This window comes from Grus americana, chromosome Z (genome assembly GCF_028858705.1).
Source record: "Grus americana isolate bGruAme1 chromosome Z, bGruAme1.mat, whole genome shotgun sequence".
NCBI lineage: Eukaryota > Metazoa > Chordata > Aves > Gruiformes > Gruidae > Grus > Grus americana.
Genome location: NC_072891.1, coordinates 74,097,123 through 74,124,894, shown reverse-complemented (window position 1 = coordinate 74,124,894; position 27,772 = coordinate 74,097,123). Strand labels below are relative to the sequence as shown.

General features: G+C 38.3%; 1 protein-coding gene across 2 annotated transcripts in view; it reads left to right on the top strand.

The window, feature by feature from the left end:
* The window catches only part of IFT74 (intraflagellar transport 74), a 51,050-nt gene that overhangs the window by 20,856 nt on the left and 2,422 nt on the right, over nucleotides 1-27,772 (top strand). The window contains exons 14-20 of one of the 2 annotated variants that reach the window (XR_008574620.1): nucleotides 2,617-2,670; nucleotides 7,380-7,477; nucleotides 8,436-8,562; nucleotides 12,420-12,583; nucleotides 13,260-13,385; nucleotides 15,794-15,854; nucleotides 17,594-18,726. Coding sequence is in view for 1 of the 2 variants with exons in the window: in XM_054809317.1 (XP_054665292.1) it covers nucleotides 2,617-2,670; nucleotides 7,380-7,477; nucleotides 8,436-8,562; nucleotides 12,420-12,583; nucleotides 13,260-13,385; nucleotides 15,794-15,854; nucleotides 17,594-17,709 (746 nt within the window). In the remaining variant the exon portion in view is untranslated. Of the gene's footprint in view, nucleotides 1-2,616; nucleotides 2,671-7,379; nucleotides 7,478-8,435; nucleotides 8,563-12,419; nucleotides 12,584-13,259; nucleotides 13,386-15,793; nucleotides 15,855-17,593; nucleotides 21,711-27,772 lie in introns of those variants that run through there. The other variant, XM_054809317.1, reaches the window with a different exon arrangement.

The window sequence follows — 27,772 nt, the reverse complement described above, 5'->3', positions numbered from 1 at the left end:
ACCTCCAGCAAACACCCGCTGTAGTATATTAGGCTAGGTGAGGTTGGGATTTGTCCTAGCACTGAAGTTATGGTTCTGGAGGAAGTAACTTAGTTTGAGCATAGGCCCTCAACGGCTGTGGAAGATTCTGTTTAAAATGGAAATTCATCCCACAGAAAACCTTCTTCTAATTATAAGGAATAGTGTTTAGATAGGAGCGACATAAATATGTGCATACATTCTGGAAAACCTTGTAACAAGTTATTTAAATTCTATAGGAAAGATGAACTAATGTGTTTGTGTCCTTTTTACTTTATACCTTTTCTCGGATAATCAGTATAAAATTTAGCTGTAAATTTCTTCAAGGTGAACAAATATTTCTAAAATTAGCCCTAAACAAATGTTTGATACATCTGTTTCATCTTTTGCATTACAAAATATTTCATATTTCTCCAGATACTTCATTATTTTTGTGTAAATAATTTGTTAAGACTGTTTATTAGCTTTCTTGTTTCCAGATACTATCATTGCCAACTTTACTATTCTGCTTTAATTTTTCCTTTTTGTTTGGCTTGCAACTCTTTTTTTTGTATCTTTGGAGAAATGCAGAAGGTAAGAAGTTTTAGTTGCTTTTCACCTTTTATAGTTAGGTTTACACATACAATCATTCATTGCTGGACTGATGTCTTTCACCATTCTAGGAAAAAACCTCTGTTAAAGAAGAGGGTTTAAAGCATATGTAGGAGAAAGCACACACTCTCTGTCGCACATGCTATCTGTCAGCATAGCAGAATGATCAGGATATTCAGAATAAAGTTACCTTGTGGTGTAATATAGAGGGAATTATACCTGTTGGTGTAACATAGAGTGAGTAAAGAAGATACTCATAAGGAGTAGCTTTAAGACACAGAAATCTAATCTTCCAGTGCCCTCTTCTCTAGAGAATGGAGAGAGAATCCCAGAAGGCCATTCATACTTCTGCTCTAAATCCACATCTTGGTGTGTCCTTGAGATTCCTGTCCTACCTCCCTTCCTGTTCAGCTTACTTCTGGCTCAGTAGTTAAACTGTTTATTACAAAGCATTCACAAAATTTCACCTCCTAAAGTTTTTTAGTAAAATTTAAGGTAAGTTGGCCAGTAAAAAAAAATTACAACAAATGATTATTTTAATGTTTCAGAATAAATATTTCAGTGCTAGGAACATTTTTGAGTAGGAAAAAACAAATAAACAGACCATAAATAGAAACAGCTATTTTTAGTTTTCACTTCAGAAAATCTAAGTAAAAAACTCACCCACTTATTATATGTTCAATATATTAGCAGTTGCCTTTAACTGATTAGTCAAAATCAACATTAACTCATAATGGAATAGACTTAACACTTCATAAATTGCATGAGAGGTTACAATATAGATGTAATAGTGCCGTATTTTGAAGAAAACTTCTCTGTAAAGACATTTTAAAGGTAGTGGTCTTTATTTCAAATATTTGTTCTTTAAACACTGGGCAGATGATGTGGCTCCCTGTTTCATGGCTCACTGTAACTAGACTTTTCAAGAGTAGAACAGAGTTATTAAGTATTGGAGACTTGACTTACAAAATGAAAGAGAGAGTCCAGCAAGGAACAAAACCACAGCTGCAAGGAAGCTGAAGCAGAATCACAGTCCCTTTGGGCCCACTGGTGTTCTTATTGTTTGTATATACTAGATAAAAAGGAAAGCATGGGTGTGTACAAGTAAAAAGACCTGGAGAAATTTACTTGCTCAGTTATATCTGTATCTACTTCATTCTTTTTTTTTTATATTCTTAAAGTTACAAGATTATGCTGAAAATTAATTAATGAACAAGACTCAAGCAATTAAAACTTTAAATGTTCAAAACTTAAGTTTATTCTTAGGAGCTGAATTGTCTCATCTTCTTGAAACTTGTGACAAATACGTCAGATCTCCCACTTTACTAGTACATTTTCATTAAGAGCTAGTTATAGTCAGTAGTTGGATTTAAAGATGGAGTGAATTATGTATTGTATGCTAGTCATTACTCCTAATACCACTATAAAGAATGTATATGGACATGTTCTTTTAAACTTAATTGTGGAAAGCTTTCTGTGCATTTTATTTTCCTATACCATTACTTGTACAGTTTTCCTTTTTATTTCCCTGAGATTGTCACACTGTTGCATACAGGCTGCGTATCCTTATGAAAGTCCAATCTAATACATGAAAGTGCCATTGAAATGGCCCATATGTTAAACAGAGCTGCAGAAAGTTTTAACTAACCATGGTGCCCAAATACACAAAAGTATTTGTTCTCTATTATTGAAATTCACCTAACTTCAGAAAAATCCTACGAACTTCCTTTGTTCAAATGAAGTATTTATCCCACTCTTATTTATAAAAAATTCTAACCTCTAAAAGGTTCTAAAAATTAGATTGGCGCTGATTTATTAAGCTAATTTTTTTTTTAATATAACAGTGTGTGACATAGTCAGTTGAAGTGACTACATTAAATGACATGGGATGAGTCCTGTAGTTTCTAGGCATGTAGAATTTTTATTTTTAAAACTGACATTTTGACTACCTAAAGAAATCCAGGACTGAGACAACATAAAGTAAAATCAATGTAACATCTCTTGCAGGAGAGGAAAATTGGAAATACAAGGAGCTGAAGAAGAAGGAAGAAAGCATGGACAGTAAGTTGTCCAGTATACTTAATTAGGCCTAATTCCACTAAAATATGGTTTTTCTTTTATTGTTAACACTCAGTTAATTAAGAGCTGAAAAGAACTGATGTCCTGATGTTTGCGTAAAGTTTCTGTGATCTACCTGAGGACAAGATAATTGATATCTTAGGACTTACAGGACAGTCACAAATATTTGGAGCATCTTTCAAGGCTTTTCAATCAAACATTAAAGGTCTTAGGAACACAGCTTTATTTTATGAAAGCAAGGCTGAAATTAATTTTAAAATTAATTTAAATAAAAGATATATAAAACCATCTGATCATGTCTGATTAAAAGCAGAACTACAAAATGGATGAGCATAGACATCATAATTCTTCAAGGTTTCTCATATTTGTTTATTCAAGATGAATGCTACTAAAACTTTCTTCCATATTAAAAGGTTCTAATGTTGTAGAGACCTCAGCAGCAACTAACAGAGGATGAAAACAGAACAGTTTATAAAATATGCCCTATTGCTAGTATACTGTAGTAAGCAGCTTACAAAAACAGGTGGTCTCTTACCCAGCAAAAGGGGAAAATGATCACTAAGTTGTGAAGGCCAAAGTATGTAATACTACTCTAAAAATGTTCAATATAACTTATGGCTAGTGTGATACTGAAAAAAACATGTCAGCTGACAATAAGGAAACATATATAAGGGTGTACTTAGAATTTCTGCGTTTTCAAATTACCTGATTTCCCGAGAAGTGGAAGGACAAAAGCTCGCTTGATCTAGATTTTCAGTACAAATACAGACCATAAAAGCGGGACCTCATGATCCTTCTGACTTTTGGGGTTTTGGTTCTTCTTCTGCCATCATCAGAGGATATTGGTGCATATATGTGGAGGATAGAAAAGGAGTAATACACAAATAGTTGCAGAAAGACTTCAGGGTGGTTACTAGAAAAAACTTTCTAACATTAAAACTCTGCAAATGTTGGAATAGATTGTTCAGGAGGATTGTAGAGTATCTATCATGAGCTGTCTGTAAGAAGAGTATAGACAAACATCTGAATTACTCACATACAGTTGATTTTGTCCTGGAGCAAGTGAATTAATTAGATGACCTCCTGCAGTCTCTTCCATTCAATTTTTTATGAATCTGTGAAACATGTAGTGCTAAAATGAAACAAGGTCAATGAGACAGGTGTGATGAAAAGCAGAGCTGCTTTCAGAAAGACAATGAGATGAGATGTAAATATGGACCTTGCTTAATGTTTCTAAAGAAATTCAAAGAACGTTTGAAAAAGAACACCTAAAATGGTCCAGAATGCCAAAGGAGAAAAACACTTGTAAAATCACATAGGTACGATTCTTAGGTCCTAATTCCACTGCTTCAGGCTCAGTTTTGTAAAATTATATATTTGTGGATGTAAAGTGCTTTAGTTTTGTTCTCATTTCATATTTTCGAATGTGTGAGAATGCTTTTGTTTCGTCAAGGTGCTTTTATTTCACTCCTCTGCCTTCCCTACCTATATGTTTTGGAAAATTCAATATTCTCAGTGCCTACAGCTTCATGGGAAGCAAATACTTATTTTAAGTTTGTCAAGATATTGCAATCAACGTATTTAAGACGTCCTGCTAAGATACATCGAAGGCCATGGCATCATCTGTTAATGTTGAAAAGAAGCAGCTTAGACCCCCATAAGAGACAGATGTTAATGAAGCCTTTGCTCACCACTAAACAGTTAAATGTGATTGAAAGTTTTGTGTTATCTGAGTGATTCTCTTTGTAAAAATTACCCACTTTTTTTAAACAAAAAAGGAAAGAACAAATGTTTTAAACACAAAACATTGAGAATTTCAATACTATTACTTTCCGTACTTTTCTTAGTGTAGAAAATTGCTGTCTGTATTTCACAGCAACAGGTGTTACGAAATACCCAGTAAGTGACCTTTGAGGAAGGAGCTCTTTTTGGAGCTGTCGTTGTTGCTCCCCTTATTAAAGTGTAATTGTGTAATCCTTAAGATAAAACAAGACAAGTTCATTCTGAAGGAAAAGAACATCACAGAGAGAAAATAAACTTCCCTTTCTAAGGATAGCTTCATTTGCAGCCTGGGTACTGGAGAAAAACAGACCTGGCAATGGTCTTATTTAGCACTTGGGACTTGACTAGCTTTGTTTCAGTTGCAGGCTATTTAAGTTTTGGATTTAACTGTGTTTCTGGTTACTGGTTCACAGCAGTGTTGGCAAAATATAAACCTTCTTATCTTCTTGACAAGTACTGTTCTGTACAATTACAAGTCAGTGTCAGGTGGACCAAAACTTTATTTCAACTTTTTGAGCTAACTGAATCTGCATCAGAACTAGTCATTATTTTTAGCAATCAGCTGTGCACATTACAAATATGTTCTCTAATGCCATTTATGGACCTCTGAGAATTCCATGTGTCTTTCATCCTGAAATCTCTGCCTCAGAGATAGTCTTTGTAGTGCCTTAGTATTGTCCCCTGGCTCCAATAATGCATGTTTTTCCCTCTAAAATTTTTAGAAACTGTACTCTATGAAGCATCTCTCTTTCATGGACAGCATTACAGATTATGTCAGATATTACAAAGTTTTCTTACCCATAAATGTTTTATTTCTAAAGAATTTAAAAGTTAGATTTTTTTAAAAGATTCTGGATGCTCTGGGATCCACAATTCTCTAGTCAGTCCTAATCTCTTTAGGATTTGTATTTCCATCAAGTAGTTCCGTTCCTCCTGTCATCTTTCACTCTTCCCAAATAATCCATCTTGGATTTACTATTACCTAATCCTTCTTGCTCAGACAAGCACTTCTCCCCTTTTTCATCCAGCTAGAAAGTTTGCAAACTCTTACATTTCCTGAGTGCTCCTGTATATATAAGCCGTTTCAGGAGGAGACTCAGCAGGAGAGGGATGACACATAACTTGTAGCCCTGGGTGGCATCTTGATGGGCCTCTGACTTCCTTGTGATGTGTCCAGCACCTTTTTTTCAATGTGTCTGTCACCAGGAATACAATGTAGTATGCCTGGGACACAACTAGAGAGTGCATACCACCATTACAACTGTCTTGTAAGATTCAGTTGAACACTTACTAGAATGAATATAAATTAGAGATGTAGCAAAGGGACATCATACAGAAAGAAAGAGATGATACCACGTGAATACTGGTGTCGTGGTTTAGGCCCAGCCGGTAGCTGGGTGCCACGCGGCCGCTCACTCACCCCTCCCCCAGCGGGATGGGGAGGAGAAGTCTAACAAAAGGCTTGGGTCGAGATAAGGACAGGGAGAGATCACTCAGTAATTACCGTCACGAGCAAAACAGACTGAACTTAGAGAGGAGATTCATCTAATTTATTACCAAGCAAAACAGAGTAGAGGAATAAGAAATAAAATCAAGTCTTAAAACACCTCCCCCCACCCCTCCCATCCTCCCGGGCTCAACTTCGCTCCCGGCTTCAAACTCCTCCCCCCTCAGCGGCACAAAGGGGCAGGGAATGGGGGTTGCGGTCAGTTCAGCACACATTGTCTCTGCTGCTTCTTTGTCCTCAGGGGGAGGACTCCTCTCAACATTCCCCTGCTCCAGCATGGAGTCTCTCCCACGGGCGACAGTCCTTCACAAACTGCTCCAGCATGGGTCCCTCCCACGGGGTGCAGACCTTCAGGAACAGCCTGCTCCAGCGTGGGGTCCCCCACGAGGTCACAAGTCCTGCCAGCAAACCTGCCCTGGCGTGGGCTCCCTTCTGCACGGGTCCACCGGTCCAGCGAGGAGCTTGCTCCAGTGTGGGCTTCCCACGGGGTCACAGCCTCCTTCAGGTGCCTCCACCTGCTCTGGCCTGGGGTCCTCCACGGGCTGCAGGTGGAATCTCTACACCCCCTCATCCTTCCTCCATGGGCTGCAGGGGGACAGCCTGCCTCACCATGGTCTTCACCAGGGGCTGCAGGGGAATCTCTGCTCTGGTGCCTGGAGCTCCTCCTCTTTCTGCACTGACCTTGGTGTCTGCAGAGTTTCTTACATCTTCTCACTCCTCCCTCCGGCTGCAAAACCTCCCTTTCACTGTTTTGTTTTCTTTCTTAAATATGTTATCACAGAGGCGCTGATTGGCTCGGCCTTGGCCAGGGGCGGGTCCATCTTGGAGCCAGCTGGCATTGGCTCTGTCAGACACAGGGGGAGCTTCTAGCAGCTTCTCACAGAAGCCACCCCTGTAGCCCCTCCCTCTACCAAAACCTTGCCATGCAAACCCAACGCAACTGGTTTGGAGGTCCGTAGCAGTGTTTGGCATTTAGTCCAGGCCATTAGAGGTAATGAAGTCACAAGTTTCCTTTATATAGTAGCCCATTTTGATAGCTGTCAGAAAAATGAAGACCACCAGCTGCTGGGACAAGCATTCAGAAAGGTGTCAGAAATGATGGTGATGAAAATCCTTTCCCATTGGGTGGCAACTCTCACCTAAACAGTATCCAGGAAGGTGGTGACCTCATGTCATTAATCACTCAAATATGTGTCTCTCGAAAAATTGTCCTCTTCTTCATTCCAACCCATAAGTTGACAAGTTTCAAGGACTCTACCACCTGTTTCTTAAATAAATATTAAAGTAACCTATCTGAAATTGTACAGCTTATCAATTTAGTACAAAGCTTTGACTGGAAACAACAAGGGCTTGTGCTGTACCCACACAAAGATCAGCCTTTATCATGTTTGTTGATCTCTAGATTTTCTTGAGACTTTTGAAGAGGTGAAAAATCAGGAATTGGAACGAAAGGCCCAAACGGAAGCCAACATTGTTGCACTCCTGGAGCACTCAAGCAGGGTAAGGGCATTTCCCTTCTCTTGTGGCAAGCTACGAATTTAGAAGCACAGAACAGGAGAACAAATAGATAAAGAAGGATGGTGATTTTTATGTATTATCCAGTCAATATATTCATAATACTATCTTAAGAGGATTAACATTAAACCATGTACAGCTGCAGTTTAAAAAAAAAAAAAAAAGGATTTGTTTAATTTCTCTTTCTGGGGAAAGAGTTTTGAATATTAGATAATACTTGTGACCAGAATAAAGGATATGTTCACATAATTGCATAAGTCATCATCATTGCTATAATGAACATTATTCCATTCATGATAAACATTTCGGAATGCTTCAAAGAAAACTTCTGCAATATTTTGGTTACTTAAAGTCTACAAGTCTCCGTTCGTGGGTATTCTGTCAGTACTATTAAGTAACTGACAATAGTCCAGTTAGCTGTCTCATCTACTAAAATTATGTCTGGAATACCCTGCTGTGTAATATTTGATGTAATCACTTTAGAAATTGTTCCTATTTGCAGTCTGCCATTTTTTTTCACTTTCAAAACATTTTTTCTTTTAACATTTTTGGTTCCCATGGGTTTTTTTTCTTATGGAAATCTTCCAGCTGAGTAATACTTTGATTGTATAATCACATAATTGTCTTCTAACTCTTTCAGTATGGTATACCATAGGTATGCAATAACACTTACTTTAGAAGAAATTGATATGGCAAAACATACTTCCTGCATTTTCGTTTCATCTTCACTGGCCTCTCAGTATGTCTTTTATAAAAAGTTGACAGAATGAAAATCATTCACATTTAAATCACTTCAGATTATTTCCAATATTTTCAGTCATCATGGTAGAAAAGCCAAATAATAGACAATGGACTAGAACAGGAGAGTTTTTTACTTGTCCAGTTACCATTTGTTGGTTCAAAGATACAGCATGTTCTCATTATTGTCTTTGGTAACACACAGAATGTGAATCATATGAAACAAATTTCATCTGTTACCAATCAAGAGCTGAAGATTATGCAGGAAGACCTCACTTTCAAATCAAATGAAATGCAGAAATCACAGAGCACTGCTAAGAATCTGCTTACAGGTGAGATCAGCAATGAATTTTCAAATTAATTCCTTAAAAAAGTTAAAATAACCTGAGATGTTACACTAATAAGTGCAAGATCAGTGATCTCCAAATATTAAATTACAAATACAGTGACAAGTTGTCAGATAGAAACTCTTGTGGCTAACAAGATGTTTATATTCCTCAGGAGTATTTAACTTATTAGTATCAGTAAATGATCAGCTTTCTTACACAAATATATGTTAAGCAGATGCATTTTAATACAGGGGTACAAAGTTCTTGAGCTAGAAGTTTGACTTTACTAATATTCACCTTGAAACAAACATTTTTCACAATCTTAAAATAGTGTTTAATAAATTGAAGTAGAGACTTCCACAGCTATCTAACCATGTATTATTTGTAAATGTAGTTCTCAGTATCACTTACTCGTGGTTTGTGCTTTTCTAAAGGAGTATGTACCATGGGAGAGTAACTGGCAACAACAGCTCTCAAATTCTCAGGCTTTGATTCTGCAAAGTGAATATTCATTTTGGCTTCATTTTGGAAATGCTCAAATACTGAAAATTAAATGTAAGAATCTGCAGGATCTTGCCTGTAATTTCAAAAAGCAGACAGTATTTTTCTTTCATTTCCGTAACAAGTATCTATTTAGTTCTTTATTTGCACTGTTTATAGTGGAATTGTTCTCATAATTCTAAGCCTTTGCCAATATCATTATTGGTTCAGCAAGCCTTTCCTTGTTTGTTTGGCTAAAAGGAAGGGGCAGGAATTAAGAACCATAAATCATTTTGTTAGAAGGCTATTAGGTGCTGTACTTGGTAGTAATTTTCAAAATAGGAGCCTGTGTTGTAACTTCAAAGCAGTTATGTGCAAATAAGTTGTTATGCACAGAGTGTTACAGAAATTGATTGCTCTGTTGTGTGGTTGAACATTTAATGTTTGCTTCTCTGCAAATACTCATTTTGCAGTCTTAGCGTAGTTTAAAAAGCTGGGCTGTACATTACAAGTTCAAATATCACTTTTTGCTCTTTTGTAAGCATCAATCCTTATTACTTTACAATATAAGGATGTTCTGGAAGCACATAGCACTATAGAGACATCACTGAAAGACATATTTCTGTCTTTGCGAGGGGAGAGAAGAAAATTAGAGTATATAATTTTCAGCAGATCATTTACATGATTCATAAATAAATTTCTGAAAGCAAGGAGTCACAGATACTGTAATAAACAACTGAAGTTTCTTTCAAAAGTACAGTGAATGTTCAGTTTGCACAGTTGAAGTTCTTCCTAACCCTTGAGTTACAGTACAGTCATCTTCAGGATTCTTTTGTTGTGATTAAAGTCTGGATTTCCATATTTTCTTGCCATAATAAAGATATTAAAAGTCCACCAGCAGAACCCTTAAAAAAAAAGAAATTAAAAAAAAAGAAATAAAAAAAGAAATAATAAAAAAAGAAATAAAATTAAAAAAATAAAAAAGACATTAAAAAAAGAAGAAAAAAAAAAGAAAAGGAAACTGTGAAGAGTAAACAAAAGTGCTGATGGCATAGTTTCCCAAAAACATTTCCCTGGGTCACTGTAGTTTGCTCTGAGAGTTTGCTACTGTGTACACACTCCCTGCTAGACGCTGCAACTTCATGGCGTATCAGAAGGAACTGGGCTGCATCCTCTTCCTGTCTCTTCCCCTAGAGAAGTTTTGAGGTTTTTTACTTTTGAGTTTTTTTCATTGAGGCTGTTGCTGGATAAGGATAAAATTCACCCTTTCCACTTTCTTCCCTTTTCTCCAGAAAGTGTAAATGGATAGGGAGTAGCCCATTGCTGTCTCACTATACTTTTTATCCGTGTATATATATATAGAACAGTCTAAAAATCCTTTCTAGCTTTTAGGCATTTATGTTGTTCATGATCTTTACATGTAAAATAAATCCCAATTAATCAACTATGTATTATTTTAAAATAACAAAATATAAATATTAGAACAACTATCTAAAAAGCAAAAATTCTGTGATTAGGCCTACATAAATCCTTAAGAAAATCTAAAGTGATTTTCTGCTATTTCTCTCCAATTTGAATTATTTTTATTTTATAGTTCTATTTTTTACTGTTTTTAATGTCAAAGCCCTGATTTATTGAGGTCCTAGAGCATTTATCTGTCTTTAAACCACAGTGACATAGGAACAAGAGAAGTAGAGCTGTGGTCTGTTCAGTTGTGGTTTAGGATCTGACACTGACCAACACCGGGAACTTCAAAGTGAAACTATGGGCAGTTATGAAATATTCTAGACAGTGGGAAAGTGTTTTCTTAAGCCCTTTAAGGTGGAAAGCAGCATAAACATTGAATCATAGACATGCAATGCAGTTCCAAATCTTTTATTTTTAAACCCATCTTTTTACCGATATGTAAATTTTTCTTATTTATATAAATGCTCTTTGCACATACAACACCCTTTCAATCTTAGCTTATGGAAGTGTGTTCCTCAGGATAATTACATATTGTACACAAAAACATTGGCTTGTCTTTTTTTTAATTTGAGATTCCTAAAGAAATCAACAAAGGACTCTGTAATAAGCCATAAATGTTCATTTAAGCAAATATTTCACTCTAAAAAATGAGTATATGGCATAAATACACAAGAGGAGGGATGAATACCAAAATCTTGCTATGAAAGGCTTTTGATCAGGTGAGATTTTCCCAAGTAATTCCAAGGAAACCATACCCATAGGTTTTGGAAAGGTGAAAATCTCTCTCTGTCAAATATGCACATCCACTCCCTCCTGCCATAAAGATCTCTACTGCCTTGGTTAAGTTGGGGGGAAATTTTCCTACCCTTTGTCCAGGTAATCGGCACAAATCTGAGCATGTGAACAAAATATACAGTCTATGCCAACAGAAGTTTCTTTGTGCTGTCTTGTCCCTCCCAATATCCAGTTCTACAAGAATGTAGAAAAAAACCCTGCATTATTTGTGTTATTCTTTTGAGTTATACACAGCTCTGAAACATAAGATTATGTAACCATGTGTTTAAATGTTCAGGAGCATGAAGAAAATATGACAACAAGGCTGCAGGTCAGAAAACTATCCAAAACAAGTATAGCCACACCCAGTCCTTCCACACTCAAAGTGGATAACCTATCCCCACACCTGGATCAAAGTATATTTTTTTATTTTTTGTGTCTTTATTGTGTCCTCTCTGAAGCATCTCGTGTCTGAACAGTTTCAGTCTTTACATGTGTCTTCATACAAGAATCCATCCATACTTCTAACTCCTTTAACTACCTGTATCTCTGTTGTCTCTTTTTAATGGATTGTCAGAAGTGAATACTGTATATTGTAGCACATGCTTATTTTGTAAGCTATGACAGTTCTTATTCTGTGGAGATATGGAAGTGTTTTCCTGTACAGAGTGAATGTTTAAAGCAAATTTGAGTATTTACTCTCATAAAACTAAGTCTTATCATATACAAGTGACATAAATAAAAACTATGTAATGCTACAAATGAACAAAAATAATTTTTTTAATTGTCTGCATTATTGCAGTCAACTTTTTGTAAGGTATCACCACTGCTTTAAGACTTTAAATTGACTGGTGCTATAAACAACTTTAACAACAGAAACATCACACTGTGATGTAGAAAATCACCACGTTTTCATTACTTACCAAATAGGATACAGTAATTGTAATATAAGAGTCTGACATATGGGATGATTGTGAAGATCTTTTTTTTTCTTTCATTCACATTAACATTCGAATGAATATCAAAATCAGAAAGATATGCAGGAGCTTTTTGTATTGCTTAAGTATAGCATAAACCTGGGCAATGTATTATGAAATAAAAAGTACTGTTAATTAGAGATTGTGTATCTGGTGATCTAGAGAGTCAAAAACTGCAGATGGACCTACAGAAGATGGAACTTTTGGAGGGCAAGATGGTTGATGAACTGGCTTCTCTTAAAGACAAAATTGAACAAACAAAAGTGGAGTTGGAGGTCTATGGTAATTTGCCAGCTCTGAAAACATCAGGAGAAGAGAAGAGAAAGGTAATGAAAGGAATGAAACTTGGATTATACAGAATTTGTGTGGGTTTGAGTACCTAATGGAGGGGAATCCAGGTCGATGACTGGGAATCCTGACTGATAGCTGCAAACTGGGCTTGCACACCAGCACAAATGAATCCACATGCTTCTCTGCTTACATGTGTGACTTATTAACTGGGTACATGTAGCAGGCTTTGAACTGGATACCTTTTCATAACTTCCGTGCACAAAACTTCCCATTTATTTTAGTAATTCATCTGAACTTTTCTGCTGTAACTTAGGACTACTCATAAGTTTGAATTTAACAATCTAACCACAGGACCCAAACAGAAGAAAAATCTGTCTTGCGTGTATTTTCTCTAAGACAAACTCCATCTAAAGCACTTCCCATTTCATATCTGAGAAATCTCCTGCAAATTCTTGATGTCAGCATTCCCATTTGCGCTGATATAGTATGATCTAAGCCTACAACTTGGTCCTAACCATTGAATAGTATCTTTAGGACAGAGCATGCATTGCTCGAGAAAAGCCTTATGAGTTCTTTATGCATGTGATCTCTTTCTGAAAGGAAGAAAAAGTAGCATCTTGAAAGCTGAATTAAAATAATTTGTCTGTAGTCCACAGCAAATGAACTCATCTATTAATCGGTTTGTATTGTTTTGGGTTTTTTTCCAACTAGAGACTCCAGGATGACAAAGAAAAATTAACAAAACGTAGCCATGCTTTCAAAAAAATAATGGAACACTTGAATACAGAGTATGAGACAGTAAAGAAAGAACTGCAAGAGAATGAGACACATTCTCAGGTATAGCTACATATTATCTCTTTAGTTGTTTCTATTGCAGTTTTGGTTTTCTCACACACATGAAGCATTGTATGGATGGAATCAGTTTATTCCTTCTCAGGCAATTTTGAAAGTTATGTGTTGTAAATGCATAGGCATATTTTCTGTTTTCAAACAGAAGTTAATACCATGCCAATAAATTTCTTGTAAGCTTTGGATTTCAGAATTACTAGGCAGAGGTATTTCTGAGCTTAAAAATTGTGTGAATCCTTTGTTTAAGTGTTTGTACTAATCTTGCTAAGAACTCTGCCCCTTTTGCCCTTCCTTTGCTTGAGGAGCTTTGAGAACCAACTTAGAAAGAAACTACAGGGGAAAAAAAGTCATGACTAATTAGATAAAATCCCTTTTGCTTTTAAAGTTATAGTATTAAGGTTTTTCTTGCAACCTGTATTATTAATTCCATTTCCCTTTTTCCAATCCTTCTGCTCCTTGTGGACCACTGAAGTTTTAAGGTTTGTTCAGACTTCTTTAAACCCAAGGAATTTGGCATATGAGTATATTTACATTTACATTTCAAAAGTGAATCAGGAAATAAGATGTTTATAAACTCGAGCAGTTTTGATTCTTCCATGATAAACACCCATAAATTGCTGTCATTTTGGCAACAGAACTTTACTGCATATAGGTTTGAATACACTGAAGGAAAATGTTTAACCTCAAAATAAACTGAAAAATGGAATTTGATTATTTTCTCTGCATTTCACCGATTTTTATTGTTTCAGGTTGTTGAGATCTTTGGCCTTTAGAACTGTTACTTTTTTCTAATTCAGTTAAAAGCTGAAGGTGATATTTGTACATGTTTAAGTTAACTTTGTTCTGGAGTGAGGTTTATGGAGCAGATGAGAGAGCATCACTCTAAATGAGGAGATACACGTATACACTTGTAGCATATGATCACTGTGGGATAACTCTAGGGTAATGAAATAAATCCCCAAAGCAGCATGCCAAAGTCTGCAAGACTTCAGATACTGTATATTTTTTATGCCAAGATCAGATTCTTATTCGTAGAGATTATGTAAACCAGAAATAGATACCCAGCCAGTGTTTAGATACTTGCATAATGATTTTATATAAAATAGTAGTTGTACAGCATTTCTTCAGTTCATTAAGCTGTGGCAGTTCTATTTCAATGTGTGCAGAAACGGTTTATTTCTTTCCTTTTTATGTCATGATTGTAAATGTCACAAGGGTGAATAAAGGTATATCTTAAAATAGCTGATTAGTTGACATGCATCAAGTATTTTGAAGTACAAATAGTGTTTACATATCTTGAGGGTTCGGGCGATTTTGCAAGCATTGACTATGTGAGTTGTGGCCTTCAAGGAGTTACTATAAAAATGCACCGCATATTTCCTTTGGATATATCAGACAGTATTTTAAATCTAGGCTCCTTTACCAGCTGTATTGCATGTAGTAACATCCACAAAGGGGATAATAAAAATTATAATTGGTCAGAAATACCATATCTTGGAAATAAATGACTACCAGATAGCTGATTCTTCACTGTAAGATTTATTTTCAGTAATGTAGCAACTGTTTTCATATCTTGTAGCTTAAGAATAAGTTTTTAAGTAAAACGTTGCAATATGTTCCTAATTTATTACTTTAATTTCCACTGGAAGTTTAGTCTTAGAATGATTTTCAGTTTTTGCATGTAAAAATAACATCTGCATATCTTGAAATGCAGAACCTTGAACAGTAGCATCAAAAAAACAAATATTATAAAATTGTATTGTAAGGAAGCAGCCATCAGTATAATGTCCACATTAGCTTCCTGTTGATGCTGAAAGTATTGAAGAAGTGCCAGCACTTAACCCACACTCCTACAATCTTCTTGCTGCAGCTCTGTTCTTATCACAGCTTCTGGCATCAGACAGGAAACTGAACTATGGAAGTAAGGAAGTTTCTTCTGTATAGCTCAAAGTCCAAGACAGTGTCAGGAAATATTGTATCTTTGGTGATTTTAGATCTTGCTGATTTTAAGAAGAGATCATTTAAATGATATGAAGTATAATAAGAATTAGTGTCTCCCTGCCGTGTTCACCTTTTCACTTCTGACTTGCTTACACATTTCCCTATATGACAAGTCTTGAATTCTCATCTGATTTTTTCCATCTACCACTGCAGTTGCATGTATTGTTTTTATATAAAAAGATATATGAAGTGCTAAATTACATACAGGTTAGTCATTGGCAGCTTTAAAAATAATTTTGCCATTTTTTCTCATTTTTGTGGGTTTTTGTAAAATAATTTTGATCTTACCAGATGATAGAATACAAGGTATTGATGCAACATTTTTGGGAGATTCTTTGCATAAGTACATGTGTAATAATTATCACTTTAATTTTTGGCTCTTTTTGTGTTTTCAGCTTACAAATTTGGAGAGGAAGTTGCAGCACCATGAGCAAAATAACTTTATGATGAAGGAATGTATCCTTTTCTTTAAGAAATACAGTAAAATTCACACACAGTATTAATTGAGGAAGAAGTCTGTTTCCTCCAGCAGAACAAGACAGGACAGAATGGGGAGCAGGAGACGGGAGGAGAGGGGAATGGCTATGCTTTGCAAATGTCTGGTTAACTGGTAGATATATATAGCAAAACTTGCATGTGTTGTCCAAAACAATTTTACAGAGTCCTAAAGCACAAGGTTTGCTTTGCAGTCTGGAGTTTTTCCTGTTGGGTCAGTTTTGCCATTAGGCTTCATTTTAATGTCATCTTCACATCTGTCCAGTCTTATCTGAAATTATCCGGCAAGTGTAGCATTGTTTGAAAATCTGTATTGCACAGTGACTTTGCTTGGTATTTTGCAGTTTTAAAACGCTATAAATATAAAGGATGAAAAAGTGAACAACAGATTGTATGCATTCAATGTATTTCTTGTAAAAAAAAGAATTGCATATTAGAAAAAAACATATAAATGTGGTAAGATATGACAAGGAGATGTTTTAGCTGCAAAATAGACTGGGATGGGGGAACTGCATTGTAGCTCTCATTATGTGATGCTAATTAAAAAGTTACATTCCACTAATCGTGTTAAGACCTTCCACAACATCAGCAAAAATCTTATGTGCTGCAAGTGACTTTCATAAGGTAGTTTTTGAAATTAGCAAAAGCACTGAAGGTTTTTTTAATTAGAATTGATGGTTCTTCTTATCTTGTACTATTCTCTGTACTTATTGTGGAAATCTGAGTAGGGCATAGTTGAACTTTTATATTATAGGGAGTTCAAATTCACTGCAGTAAGTTCACTTCTATAAAACTAGGAACCAAAAAATATGAAATCTCAAAGATGCGTAGAATCACAGTCCTATGATTATAGTACAAATGTAATTGGTAAAAGTAACAGCAAAACTAGACCATATCCTCCAGTGTTGTGTATTGGACAATTGACATTGCTACATGTCTCAGAAAATGGCACAAGAACATATTTCGGGCAATTCTGTAATAGTCTAGCCATCAGTGGAAAAAAAATATATAGAATCTGCATATAGTGTTATCTTTTCCATATACCAAATATTCCATTTCTCTTATCTGTTAAGTGCTCTAATTCTTAGAAAAAAGTCTTGGACAACATAATGTAATTGGAGCCACCTCCTCTATGAAGAAGGCTCTATAGGAATATTTTACTAAGGCAAGAATCTTAGATCTTATTTTTTCTAACACAAAAAAACTCTAAAACCAAGCATGAGAAAAACTTGATTGAGATATTAAAAGTGCTTTGTAACTTGCTACAATGTATTACCTATCCAAGTGCAGACCATTATACAGAGTTTTATGTCTGCTTTCTTGGACTGAGACTTTTGTAGTTGGAGTGCTAAGTGCTGAACTGTATGGCTGGAAATAGCTGAGTGCCTTGGAATGGTTTTGTTTGCAATGTCACAATGGGTAGAGTCTTTCAGGAGGGGCCTATTGCCTATATATATGAAAACAAAACTGACCTAGAAGTGTAAACTCCTTTTTTTTAAAAAAAAAAACCACCAAGCTTGGCATAAGATGGCAGCTAGTAAATTGTTGTAAATCCTTTAGACCAAATTTGAGTTTTTTCCATTATTTGCAACCCTTGACAGTTTCCACAGAAGGAAACTTGCTGTATTGTGGTTCCCTGATGATGTCTAATTATACTAATATTTATACTGGCAATTCGTTTCCTTAATTCTTCTAATCAGTCATAGCAACAAAAACTCAGGAGAGTGACTACCAGCCAGTAATGAAGAACGTTAGAAAGCTGGTCACAGAATACAACAAAGCTCTCATAGAAGCTTTACAGAACGTCAAGAACTGAACGCAGGCACTTCTTTCCTGTCCCAATGGACCAACAATGAGAGATGGGCACAGGCAGCGTAACAATCTGGGCTACTGAGCTCATTTGCTCATCACTACGGTGACAGATATTCTTAAAAGTATTTTTCCAGGTTTTTAGAAGTCACAGGTTTTAATAGTATCCCTCCTTTGCAACATTTAAAAATTTTAGAAATAAACTTCTGAATTTTAGAAACTTGTAGACATAAAAAGGAAGTACTGCACAATGAGTGTAAAATCATCAGAACATTCTACTGAGGCCCATTGCTAGATTGCATCTCAAATGCAAAACTTCAGTCTGTTTCACACAATGAATCTCTAATTGTCTTGTAGTCCTATGCCTGCTGAACAGAATAGGAGTTTTCCCTGAATAAGGACTGCCTGACAGGCTCTCATATGCATTATCTTAAATGAAGTGTAGAACAAGATAAATGGTAATACCAGCATACCATCCCTATTTAAACAGCAATTTATAACAAGTGAGGAAAACGTATAAGGGTGGCAAGCATCCTTTTTAGTCAGAATTGCTTCATAGTATAAAGTCTTAGAGTAAAAGCAAATGTACTTTGGATTTGTCAGCAAATTTTGATATCATAGAATCCTAGAATGGTTTGGGTTGGAAGGGACCTCAAAGATCATCTAGTTCCAACCCCCCTGCTACGTGCAGGGACACCGTCTGCTAGACCACGTTGCCCAAAGCCCCATCCAACCTGGTCTTAAACACTTCCAGGGATGGGGCCTCCGCAACCTCTCTGGGCAACCTGTTCCAGCACCTCACCACTCTAACAGTAAAGAATTTCTTTCTAACAGCTAATCTAAATCAACCCTTCTTCAGCTTAAACCCATTACCCCTTGTCCTGTCACTACACTCCCTGATAAACAGTCCCTCACCAGCTTTCCTGTAGGCCCTTTCAGGTACTGGAAGGCCACAATTTAGATCTCCCCGAGCCTTCTCTTCTCCAGGCTGAACAACCCCAACTCTCTCAGCCTGTCTTCATTGGTGCTCCAGCCCTCTGATCAGCCCTCCTCTGGACTCACTCCAACAGCTCCATGTCTCTCCTGTACTGGGGCCCCCAGAGCTGGATGCAGTACTCCAGGTGGGGTCTCACAAGAGCGGAGTAGAGGGGCAGGATCACCTCCCTTGACCTGCTGGTCACACCTCTTTTGATGCAGCCCAGGACACGGTTGGCTTTCTGGGCTGCAAGCGCACACTGCCAGCTCATGTTGAGCTTTTTCATGAATCAACACCCCCAAGTCCTTCTCCTCAGGGCTGCTCTCAATCCATTCTCCACCCAGCCTGTAGTTGTGCTTGGGATTGCACCAACTGATGTGCAGAACCTTGCACTTGGCCTTGTTGAACTTCATGTGGTTCGCACAGGCCCACCTCTCCAGCCTGTCCAGGTCCCTCTGGATGGCTTCCCTACCCTCCAGCGTGTTGACCACACCACACAGCTTGGTGTCGTCGGCAAACTTGCTGAGGGTGCTCTCGATCCCACTGTCCATGTCGCCGACAAAGATGTTAAACAGTGCCGGTCCCAGTACCGACCCCTGAGGAACACCACTCATCACTGTTCTCCACTTGGACATTGAGCCGTTGACCACAATTCTTTGAGTGTGACTATCCAGCCAATTCCTTATCCACCGAGTGGTCCATCCGTTGAATCTATATCTCTCCAATTTAGAGAGAAGGATGTTGTGTGGGACAGTGTCAAATGCCTTGCACAAGTCCAGGTAGATGACATCTCTTGCTCTTCCCTTATCCACCGATGCTGTAACCCCATCATAGAAGGCCACCAACTTTGTCAGGCACAATTTGCCCTTAGTGAAGCCGTGTTGCCTGTCACCAATCACCTCCTTATTTTCCATGTGCCTGAGCATAGTCTCCAGGAGGATCTGCTCCATCATCTTGCCAGGCACGGAGGTGAGACTGACTGGCCTGTAGTTCCCCAGGTCTTCCTTTTTTCCCTTCTTAAAAATGGGGGTTATGTTGCCCCTTTTCCAGTCAGTGGGAACTTCGCTGGACTGCCACGACCTCTCAAATATGGTGGACAGTGGCTTAGCAACTTCATCTGCCAGTTCCATCAGGACCCGCAGATGCATCTCATCAGGTCCCATGGACTTGTGCACCTTCAGGTGCCTTAGATATTCTCAGACCTGATCTTCTCCTACAGTGGGCGGTTCTGCATTCTCCCAGTCCCTGCCTTTGCCTTCTGTCATCCGGGCAGTGTGGCTAGAGCCCTTGCTGGTGAAGACTGAGGCAAAAATTTCATTGAGTACCTCAGCCTTCTCCGTATCCTGGGTAACCAGGTCACACATTTCATTCTGGAGGGGACCCACATTTTCCCTAGTCTTCCTTTTATCACTAACATACCTACAGAAACTTTTCTTGTTATCCTTGATGTCCCTGGCCAGATTTAATTCTATCAGGGCTTTGGCTTTCCTAACCTGATCCCTGGCTGCTCGGGACAGTTTCTCTGTATTCCTTGTAGGCTACCTGCCCTTGCTTCCAACCTCTGTAGGCTTCCTTTTTGTATTTGAATTTGCCCAGGAGCTCCTTGTTAATCCATGTGGGCCTCCTGGTGGTTTTGCCTGACTTCCTCTTTGCTGGGATGCATCGCTCCTGAGCTTGGAGGAGCTGACCCTTAAATACTAACCAGTGTTCTTGGGCTCTTCCCTCTAGGGCTTTGTCCCATGGTACTCTACCAAGCAGATCCCTGAAGAGACCTAAGTCCCTTCTGCTTTCTTGAAGTCCAAGGTAGCGAGCTTGCTGTGTGCCCTCCTCGCTGCCCTGAGAATCTTGAACTCCACCATTTCATGGTCACTACAGCCAAGGCTGCCCTTGAGCTTCACATTCCCCACCAGCCCTACCTTGCTGGTGAGAACAAGGTCCAGCATGGCACCTCTCCTTGTTGGCTCCTCTGTCACTTGGAGGAGGAAGTTATCATCAATGCATTTCAGGAACTTCCTGCGTTGCTTGTGCTCTGCTGCATTGTCCCTCCAACAGATGTCGGGGTGGTTGAAGTCCCCCATAAGGACCCCAGCTTGTGAGCGTGAGGCTGCTCCTATCTGCCTATAGAGGGCTTCATCTGCTCGGTCTCCCTGGTCAGGTGGCCTGTGGCAGACCCCCACTATAAGTTCTCTATCTTCCTAATGGACAACTGATTAACTTCCTTATTTTATACTTTTTAGTGTAATTACAAGGAGAGAACTGTGTTAAAAAGTAGTGGAACATAGCTAATACAGATCTTTTGTAAAGCATTTTACTTTTTAGTATTCATCAAAAAGGAAGTGAAAGGGAATATTACTTGTATTTTCTGCAATGCTTTCTTTCCTCAGGATTCAAGCTGCAGTGTCATATGCAAATTCTACTTTGACAAAAATATACAGAAAAAGATTCAACATAGAACAAAACCAGGACTGATCCAGAAATAACAATGTGCTCTATGATACAGAAATTTCAGAAAAAGTTTACATGAAACAAAATTTCCGTGTGTATATTTCCCTCACATTCTACATGTAATTATAAACTACCTAATGATAATTTCCTCCACCTGGTATGTTGTAAGCTAGTCATGATCTAGGAATCTTAGCCAGACAGTAATCTAGCCTTTTACAAAAAATATAATAAAAAAACAGTGGGATCTGCATTTATAGTTGTTATGCTCTCTTAGAAAAGTTTTCTGAAGAAATAGTAGACTATATGCTTCACTTTATAGAACTGGAGTAGATAAAGAATTAGAAAATGCACTGTGTCCATTAAAATAGAAGTTCTGTGGTTTTGTCTCTAATTTTCTCCAAATCTGTGATTGTCATTTTGAGTATAAAGAGGTATGCAAAACAAAAATACTGAAGATTTTTTCAGAGAGCACTGTGTTTCCAAATTCAGCACACTAAATGCTGTTGCTCTGTATATTTATGCCTGTATAATATTTAGAGATAATGGAACAGGATTTCAATAAACCAAGGACTGTTATCTAGGGGAAATTCCCACTAATGTCTCTTCCTTCCTGTCACAGTTTCAGCTGTTCCAGAGAGAGCCCATTATTTGCTGTAATAAAGTTGAAGTCTCATATTCTCACCAATCAAACCATCAGCTGGAGAGATCACCTCCTGAATTCCACTTGTGCTACAATAATATATTTTAATGAACAATGGAAAAAAGCTGCAGCCTGAATAAACAGACTGCTTTAATTCGCTTTGACTCAGGGCAGGGGATGGTTTTATTCCTTGGGAATGATTCTGTAAGATAGCATGGTAAAGTGTACAGGTTTTTATTGTGCTCCTCAGGAGATGCCTGTCAAAAAAGCCCCCTCTCCAGTGTGCTGTTATTTTCCTTGTTGAAGGATCTCCAGGTCACCTGTTTCTGTTTGAGAATCTTGTCAATCATTCCTTCTTTTAACAGTTCATTGTTGTGGTCCTGGATCATGGTCATAGTACCCGTGGCTGAAAAGAACTGTATGGATTCTAAATGGTGAGCTACACAGCAGGCATTTAATCTCCCTCTAGGAGATTAATAACTCATTCCCAGTAGTAAGCTGAGTAAATAGTATCCATGTCTAGCCCCTAAAGTCTCAGTGAAAATAACCTTTTCTTTCTTTAAGTCTTTCTTTTTTTTGTTGTTGTTTAATACAAGTTTAAGTACCAGACACATGGCATTTTTTTCACCAAAGCTCCTGTGTGTATATCAAGACACTGATTCAGTAACACAGGTCTCTCTGCCCAACCTATCTTTTATCCACTTTATGCCATGTCTTCAAGCTGAGAGGACATTAATTAAGTGGCAGCATCTATGAGGTGGAGAAATTTAAAACCTTTTCTGCTCACCTGTCTCACCAGGGCTGAGCAGAGGTAAGGATCACCCCCCTCAGCCTGCTGGCAATGCTCTTCCTAACTCACCCTAATATACTGTTGGCCTTTTTTGCCGTGCATCATTGGCTCATGGTCAGCTTGGTGTCCGCCAGGAAGGATCCCAAGGACCTTCTCAACAAAGCTGCTTTCCAGCCACTCAGCCCCCGGAGTGTATTGGTGCATGATTTGTCCTCCCCAGGGGCAGGACAGTGCATTTACCTTTGTGGAACTTCATGGGATTCCTGTCTGCCCGCTTCTTCAGCCTGTAGAGGTTTCTCTGAACAGCAGCACACCCTTCTGGTGCATCAGCTACTCCTCCCAGCTTTGTATCATCTGCAAATGTCCTGAGGGTGCACTCTGACCCATCATCCAGGTCTTTAGTCAAAAGGTTAAACAGTAGTGGCACAAGTATCCACCCTGGGGTACGCCACTACTGGCTGGCCTCCAGCTGGACTTTGGGCCACTGATCACACTGGGAGCCCCAAGCCAGTTTTCAGTCCCCCTCACTGTCTGCTTACCTAACCCGTGAGGATTTTATGGGATACTGTGTCAAACACCTCACGAATGTTGAGGTAAAACACATCCACACCTCTCTTCTTGACCACCGAATTAGCTACCTCATTGTGGAAGGCTATCAGGTTGGTTAAGCACAATTTCCCCTCCACAAATCCATGCTATCTAGTCATGATCACCTTTCCATCCTTCATGTGTCTGGAAATGGTTTCCAGGGTAAGTTGCTCCATCAGTTTCTCAGGGATTGAGGTGAGGCTGACTGGTCTGTAGTTCTTGCTCTTCCTGGAGGTAGGAGTGAAGTTTGCTTTCTTTTAGTCTTCAGAAGCCTCTCCCTGTCACCATGAAAAATAAGATACTTGAGAATGGCTTCACAATGCCATCAGCCAGCTCCCTCTGCATGTGTGGGTGCATCCCAACAAGCCCCATGGATTTATGTATGTGTAGTTTGTTTAAAAGTTCCCCAACCTGGTCCTCGTCCAGGAAGATGGTACTTATGATACCAGGTTTGACAGCATCTGTCACTCCAAGTCCCACTTGACTGGAAATAAGCATTTAAATTTCAAAAATTTCAACCAAAGGGTCTGTTATTTCTATGTTATGTTTGTGCTTTGCATGAGGATGAGCATAGGAATGACTCATTATTCCAAGCTCACAATGGGATGACACTGCACAAACCTTGTTCCCATATTCAGGGATATTATCATACCTCCAGGCAGACTATTTTTGCTGCAGGCAAGAATTAATCCTTTTCTTGGTCTTCCCACATGATCTTACCTTCACTGCTTTTCATTGCGATCAAAAAACCTATATTTTACTTCAAAATTAGTTGATTTTTTAACTTGCATTAATGAGCTTAGAAGACAGCATGCAGCATTCTTGTGAGCAATTCCAGACAGGCAGAACACTGAGATTTTTTTTAGTTCTTTCTGCCTGACCACATTAGTTAATGTATTTTAGTGCTGGTATGTGCTGTTTCACTGTCGGAGGGATACATTTCCAAAGTGACGCAATTTTAAGTCTTTCAGTACACTTCTATTTTTCTGCTGCAAGTGTAAAATAAAAATACAAGGCATAAGGCAAACCTTATGATGAGGCACTAGCCATAAGAATATCTTAGTTTGAGGAGAAAGATATTAAAATGCTTACTTTATAACTATTCTGCAAAGTATCTGCATTGAGTGAGCTTCTTGGAAACTTGTCTCATAGTGATAAGGCATCTGGGTGGGGTGGACTAGCAATTGTCTGGAGTCGAAAAACCCCCCTGGATTCTGAAAGAGGTCATAAAATCTGAGTTGACTTGAACACATGCACAATGGTGAATACTAGCTGAACGCTATATATATATTGTAGGTGACAACTCCAGCCAGAGCAATGCTGCAAAATGCAGGTTAATCACTGGGAAGAGGAACTGAATTACTTGCAAAGAAAATAGTTTTCATCTTTTTCTTCTTTGGTAAAGAGGAAGGAAGCCTTTAAGCATTTCATAACTGCAGAGATGATCTGAATTCAAATCCCAGCTTTGATCAATCATTCATTGGAATTGGCAGAAGTTTGGAGCAGAGGAAGAAATGTTCCTTGCCCTGACTTGTTCTCCTTTCAGGAAGGAGGACTAACTGGACAATATGCCAAATGTGTGAAATGGAGGAAGCCTCTCACATTTAAAAAAAAAAAAAAAAAAAGAGCCAGAAATGTAAAATCATCCGCTCTTATTTCCTCTTGTAAAGCTAATTCCTTGAAAGCCACATTCATTTAAAGTGACTGAGCTTAATTCACTGAGCACTGGTATCTTTTGATCAGCCCCAAGATTTCTGCTGTGCAGCAAAGGATGAGTGAGGAACAAGACCTCTGTCTCCAACATAGAACACAAGTTTGCCCACAAATACTATTTCAAGTGAGATGAGGGAGACTTAGCATCTCTGAAAATTAGAAAGAAAAAGAAAATAATGATTATAGCAGAAATTATCAATAGTATCAGTCACCCCAACAGTTACACGAGAGACAAAATTCCAAATAAAGCCTTCAAATTTTCAGTATCCTTCCTTTTCCTTCTTTTTTTTTTTTTTTCCCAGATTAAATGAAGAGAGGGCGTTTAATGGCTTGGGCTTGTGTTCAGGGGTTTTTTAGGACTATTGAGCAAAAGCTACTGAAGTTCTTTACCTATATGCAAATCTACATTTTAACTTCTCACCTTAAAATGAGACGTGCATGTCTTTCCCACTTCCATATTTCAAGAATTACTAGAACAATATTGTTCAAACTCTGCCATTCAGAAGTCTTTCTCTCACACAGAGAGAAGACTGAAGCTAAAGCTGGAGCGTTCAAGAGAAGAAACTGTTACACTGCTGCTCGCCAACAGTGCGTGTGTGGCTCTCCTATATCAGTGCAAGATTTTAGCCAATCCCAGTGTGAGATAAATTCAGAAGCAGAGCCAGATGGATAGCAAATTTACCATTGTTGCACTTGTTGTATGCTGATTAAAGTTAAATGATGTGGTCATCAAACCAAAATTACCATTAAAATCACATTAACAGTGTGAGATGAGTTTAGTGGAAGATAGTGGGTCCTGCAAACAGGATTTTTAAGAATGAATTTTTGTAATCTTAATGGATGAAAACACTAACCCTGAGATCTAATTAGCAGACTCATTTCCCGGTCCTTGGAAGAAATAGTCAGATCTGCAAAATTAACATGCATTAAGTGGCTTCTGCAATTAGTCTTTTTATCTCCAAATTTCACAGATGAAAATTGCCTCATTAATGCTGGGCTACTTTAGGCAGCCATATTTCTATTGCTGTGCATCTTTTGGGGTGATTCAATGTTAATATCTTAAAGAAATTTGGATATACGGCTGTTATCATTAAACATAAATACACAGACTCATTCATCCGTCAAAATTTCTTGTAGAAAAATTAAGTAGAAAAGCAGTAACAGAACAGAGAGGAGAAAAATTGTGAACTCTGTAGCTTCCGTATGAGCTCTGCTTACCTCCTGCTGGATGACACCTCTCTCAAGCTGGAGAATCTCATCTATCTCCAGACCTCTTTTGACTAATATTGACTAGTATTAAAATCATGTAGGTTTGTGGTCCCAGAATCTGGTCCAGGCAGAGAAAAAAACCTTGATTTGGCATTAATTTGGCACATGTTCAGAATCACTCATTGTAGCAGATCTTTTAAAAAACAGAGCAGACATGCTCTAAAGTAGGAAGACAATAGGCTCAAAAAGCAATAACAACAAGGATGCAGTTTTGTCTTTTTCATACAGACTACATGGGATATAACTAGCTTGCTTACTTCTTGCTCATGCGACTTCATATACATGATTGACATCACCAGTGGCCATCACCATTGCTTGCTGTTCTCACATTTTCTTTCTCCAAGCATTTTTTTTTAAATAGTCTCAGTCCCTTTTGTCAGCAAAGAATTGGGAAACAAAAATTAATTTTTTGTCCTTCTGCTGGCAACAGGCCATTCTAAAATCTACATAAAGCCTATTTCAGCAAAATGCAAGTGACTTTTACAAAGTAAAATTTTCCAGAGTACAGACCTTAGTCAAACAGCCTGATGTCCTTCACAATTACTTTACCGATACAGAGACCCTGAAGTTCTCCTGCGTTGTTTCATCAGCTGAACTTTCCCCTTGAGAGAAACCTGAGATTCCCAAGAGATCCTGTCTTTAATTCCATTGTAGTAAATTCCCTTTCTTTTCACTAGCAAGGAAGACAGGAAAGCAGCAGCTTCCTTTGGCTGAGGCTGTTGTGCAGACTGCTCAACACTCAGCCGTTTTCCAGACTATGGTCTGCTGAAAATCCAAGAGAAGCTCTTTTTTGAGAAGAAAACAAAAACGCTGAGCAAAAAAAAGTGATCACAGCTATGTTTGCAATCCTGAGTTACCTTTTGAGTATGCGTATGCAGGAGAGGCCGGAGAAAAAGCAAGAAGTAACTGCACCTCCTCGGCATGGGCTGTCAAGAGCTGCAACAAAAAACAGACTCTGTTAGCTTTTCAACCCCACCTTAGTTTCTTGCAATCACCTATTAAAATGTCTCCACTCCTCCATGCTGTCCCTTCCACATTGGTACGACTTATCTTTAACTATGTACTGCAGAAGGCTTTCTCTCCCTCCAGTTTCTACCCTGCCACTGCATTGCGCAGGGATAGTCTTCATCCTGATGGCTTCGACCAGCAACAGTGCATCTCCTCTGACTGGCCACCTGGCTGCTGCCTCTCACTTCCAGGTGACCCAAAATAGATGGCTTAGGGGCTGTGGTTGGCTTCAGTGGCATAGGCTGTTCTTTAGGGGAGAATAGGATCTGTTTAAGAAAAGAAGCTTAAGCTCTGTCATTTATGAGCCTCTGCTTCACGTTAGCTGATTGTGGTGAGTAATAATTCCTAAATTTCCTTTACTGCCTCCTCCTAACACATACTCACCTCTTGTCAAGGCCAAAGTAATGGCTTGTTTCCAAAAAGTGTAACACAGCCAGACACGGCAAGAGGATACGTGCTTTCTGCTAACACATCTACCTGATTAAAGAAGTGCAGAGTGGCATTGTTTCTTTTTCCTCCTCACATATTTCCAAGTGCTATAGCATGTATGAATGGATTGTCCTTGAGACAAGCATGCTGCTTATCTAAAGAGGAAAGCCTGATGTCAGGAGTTCAGGGCACTTGACATATCATAAAATTAG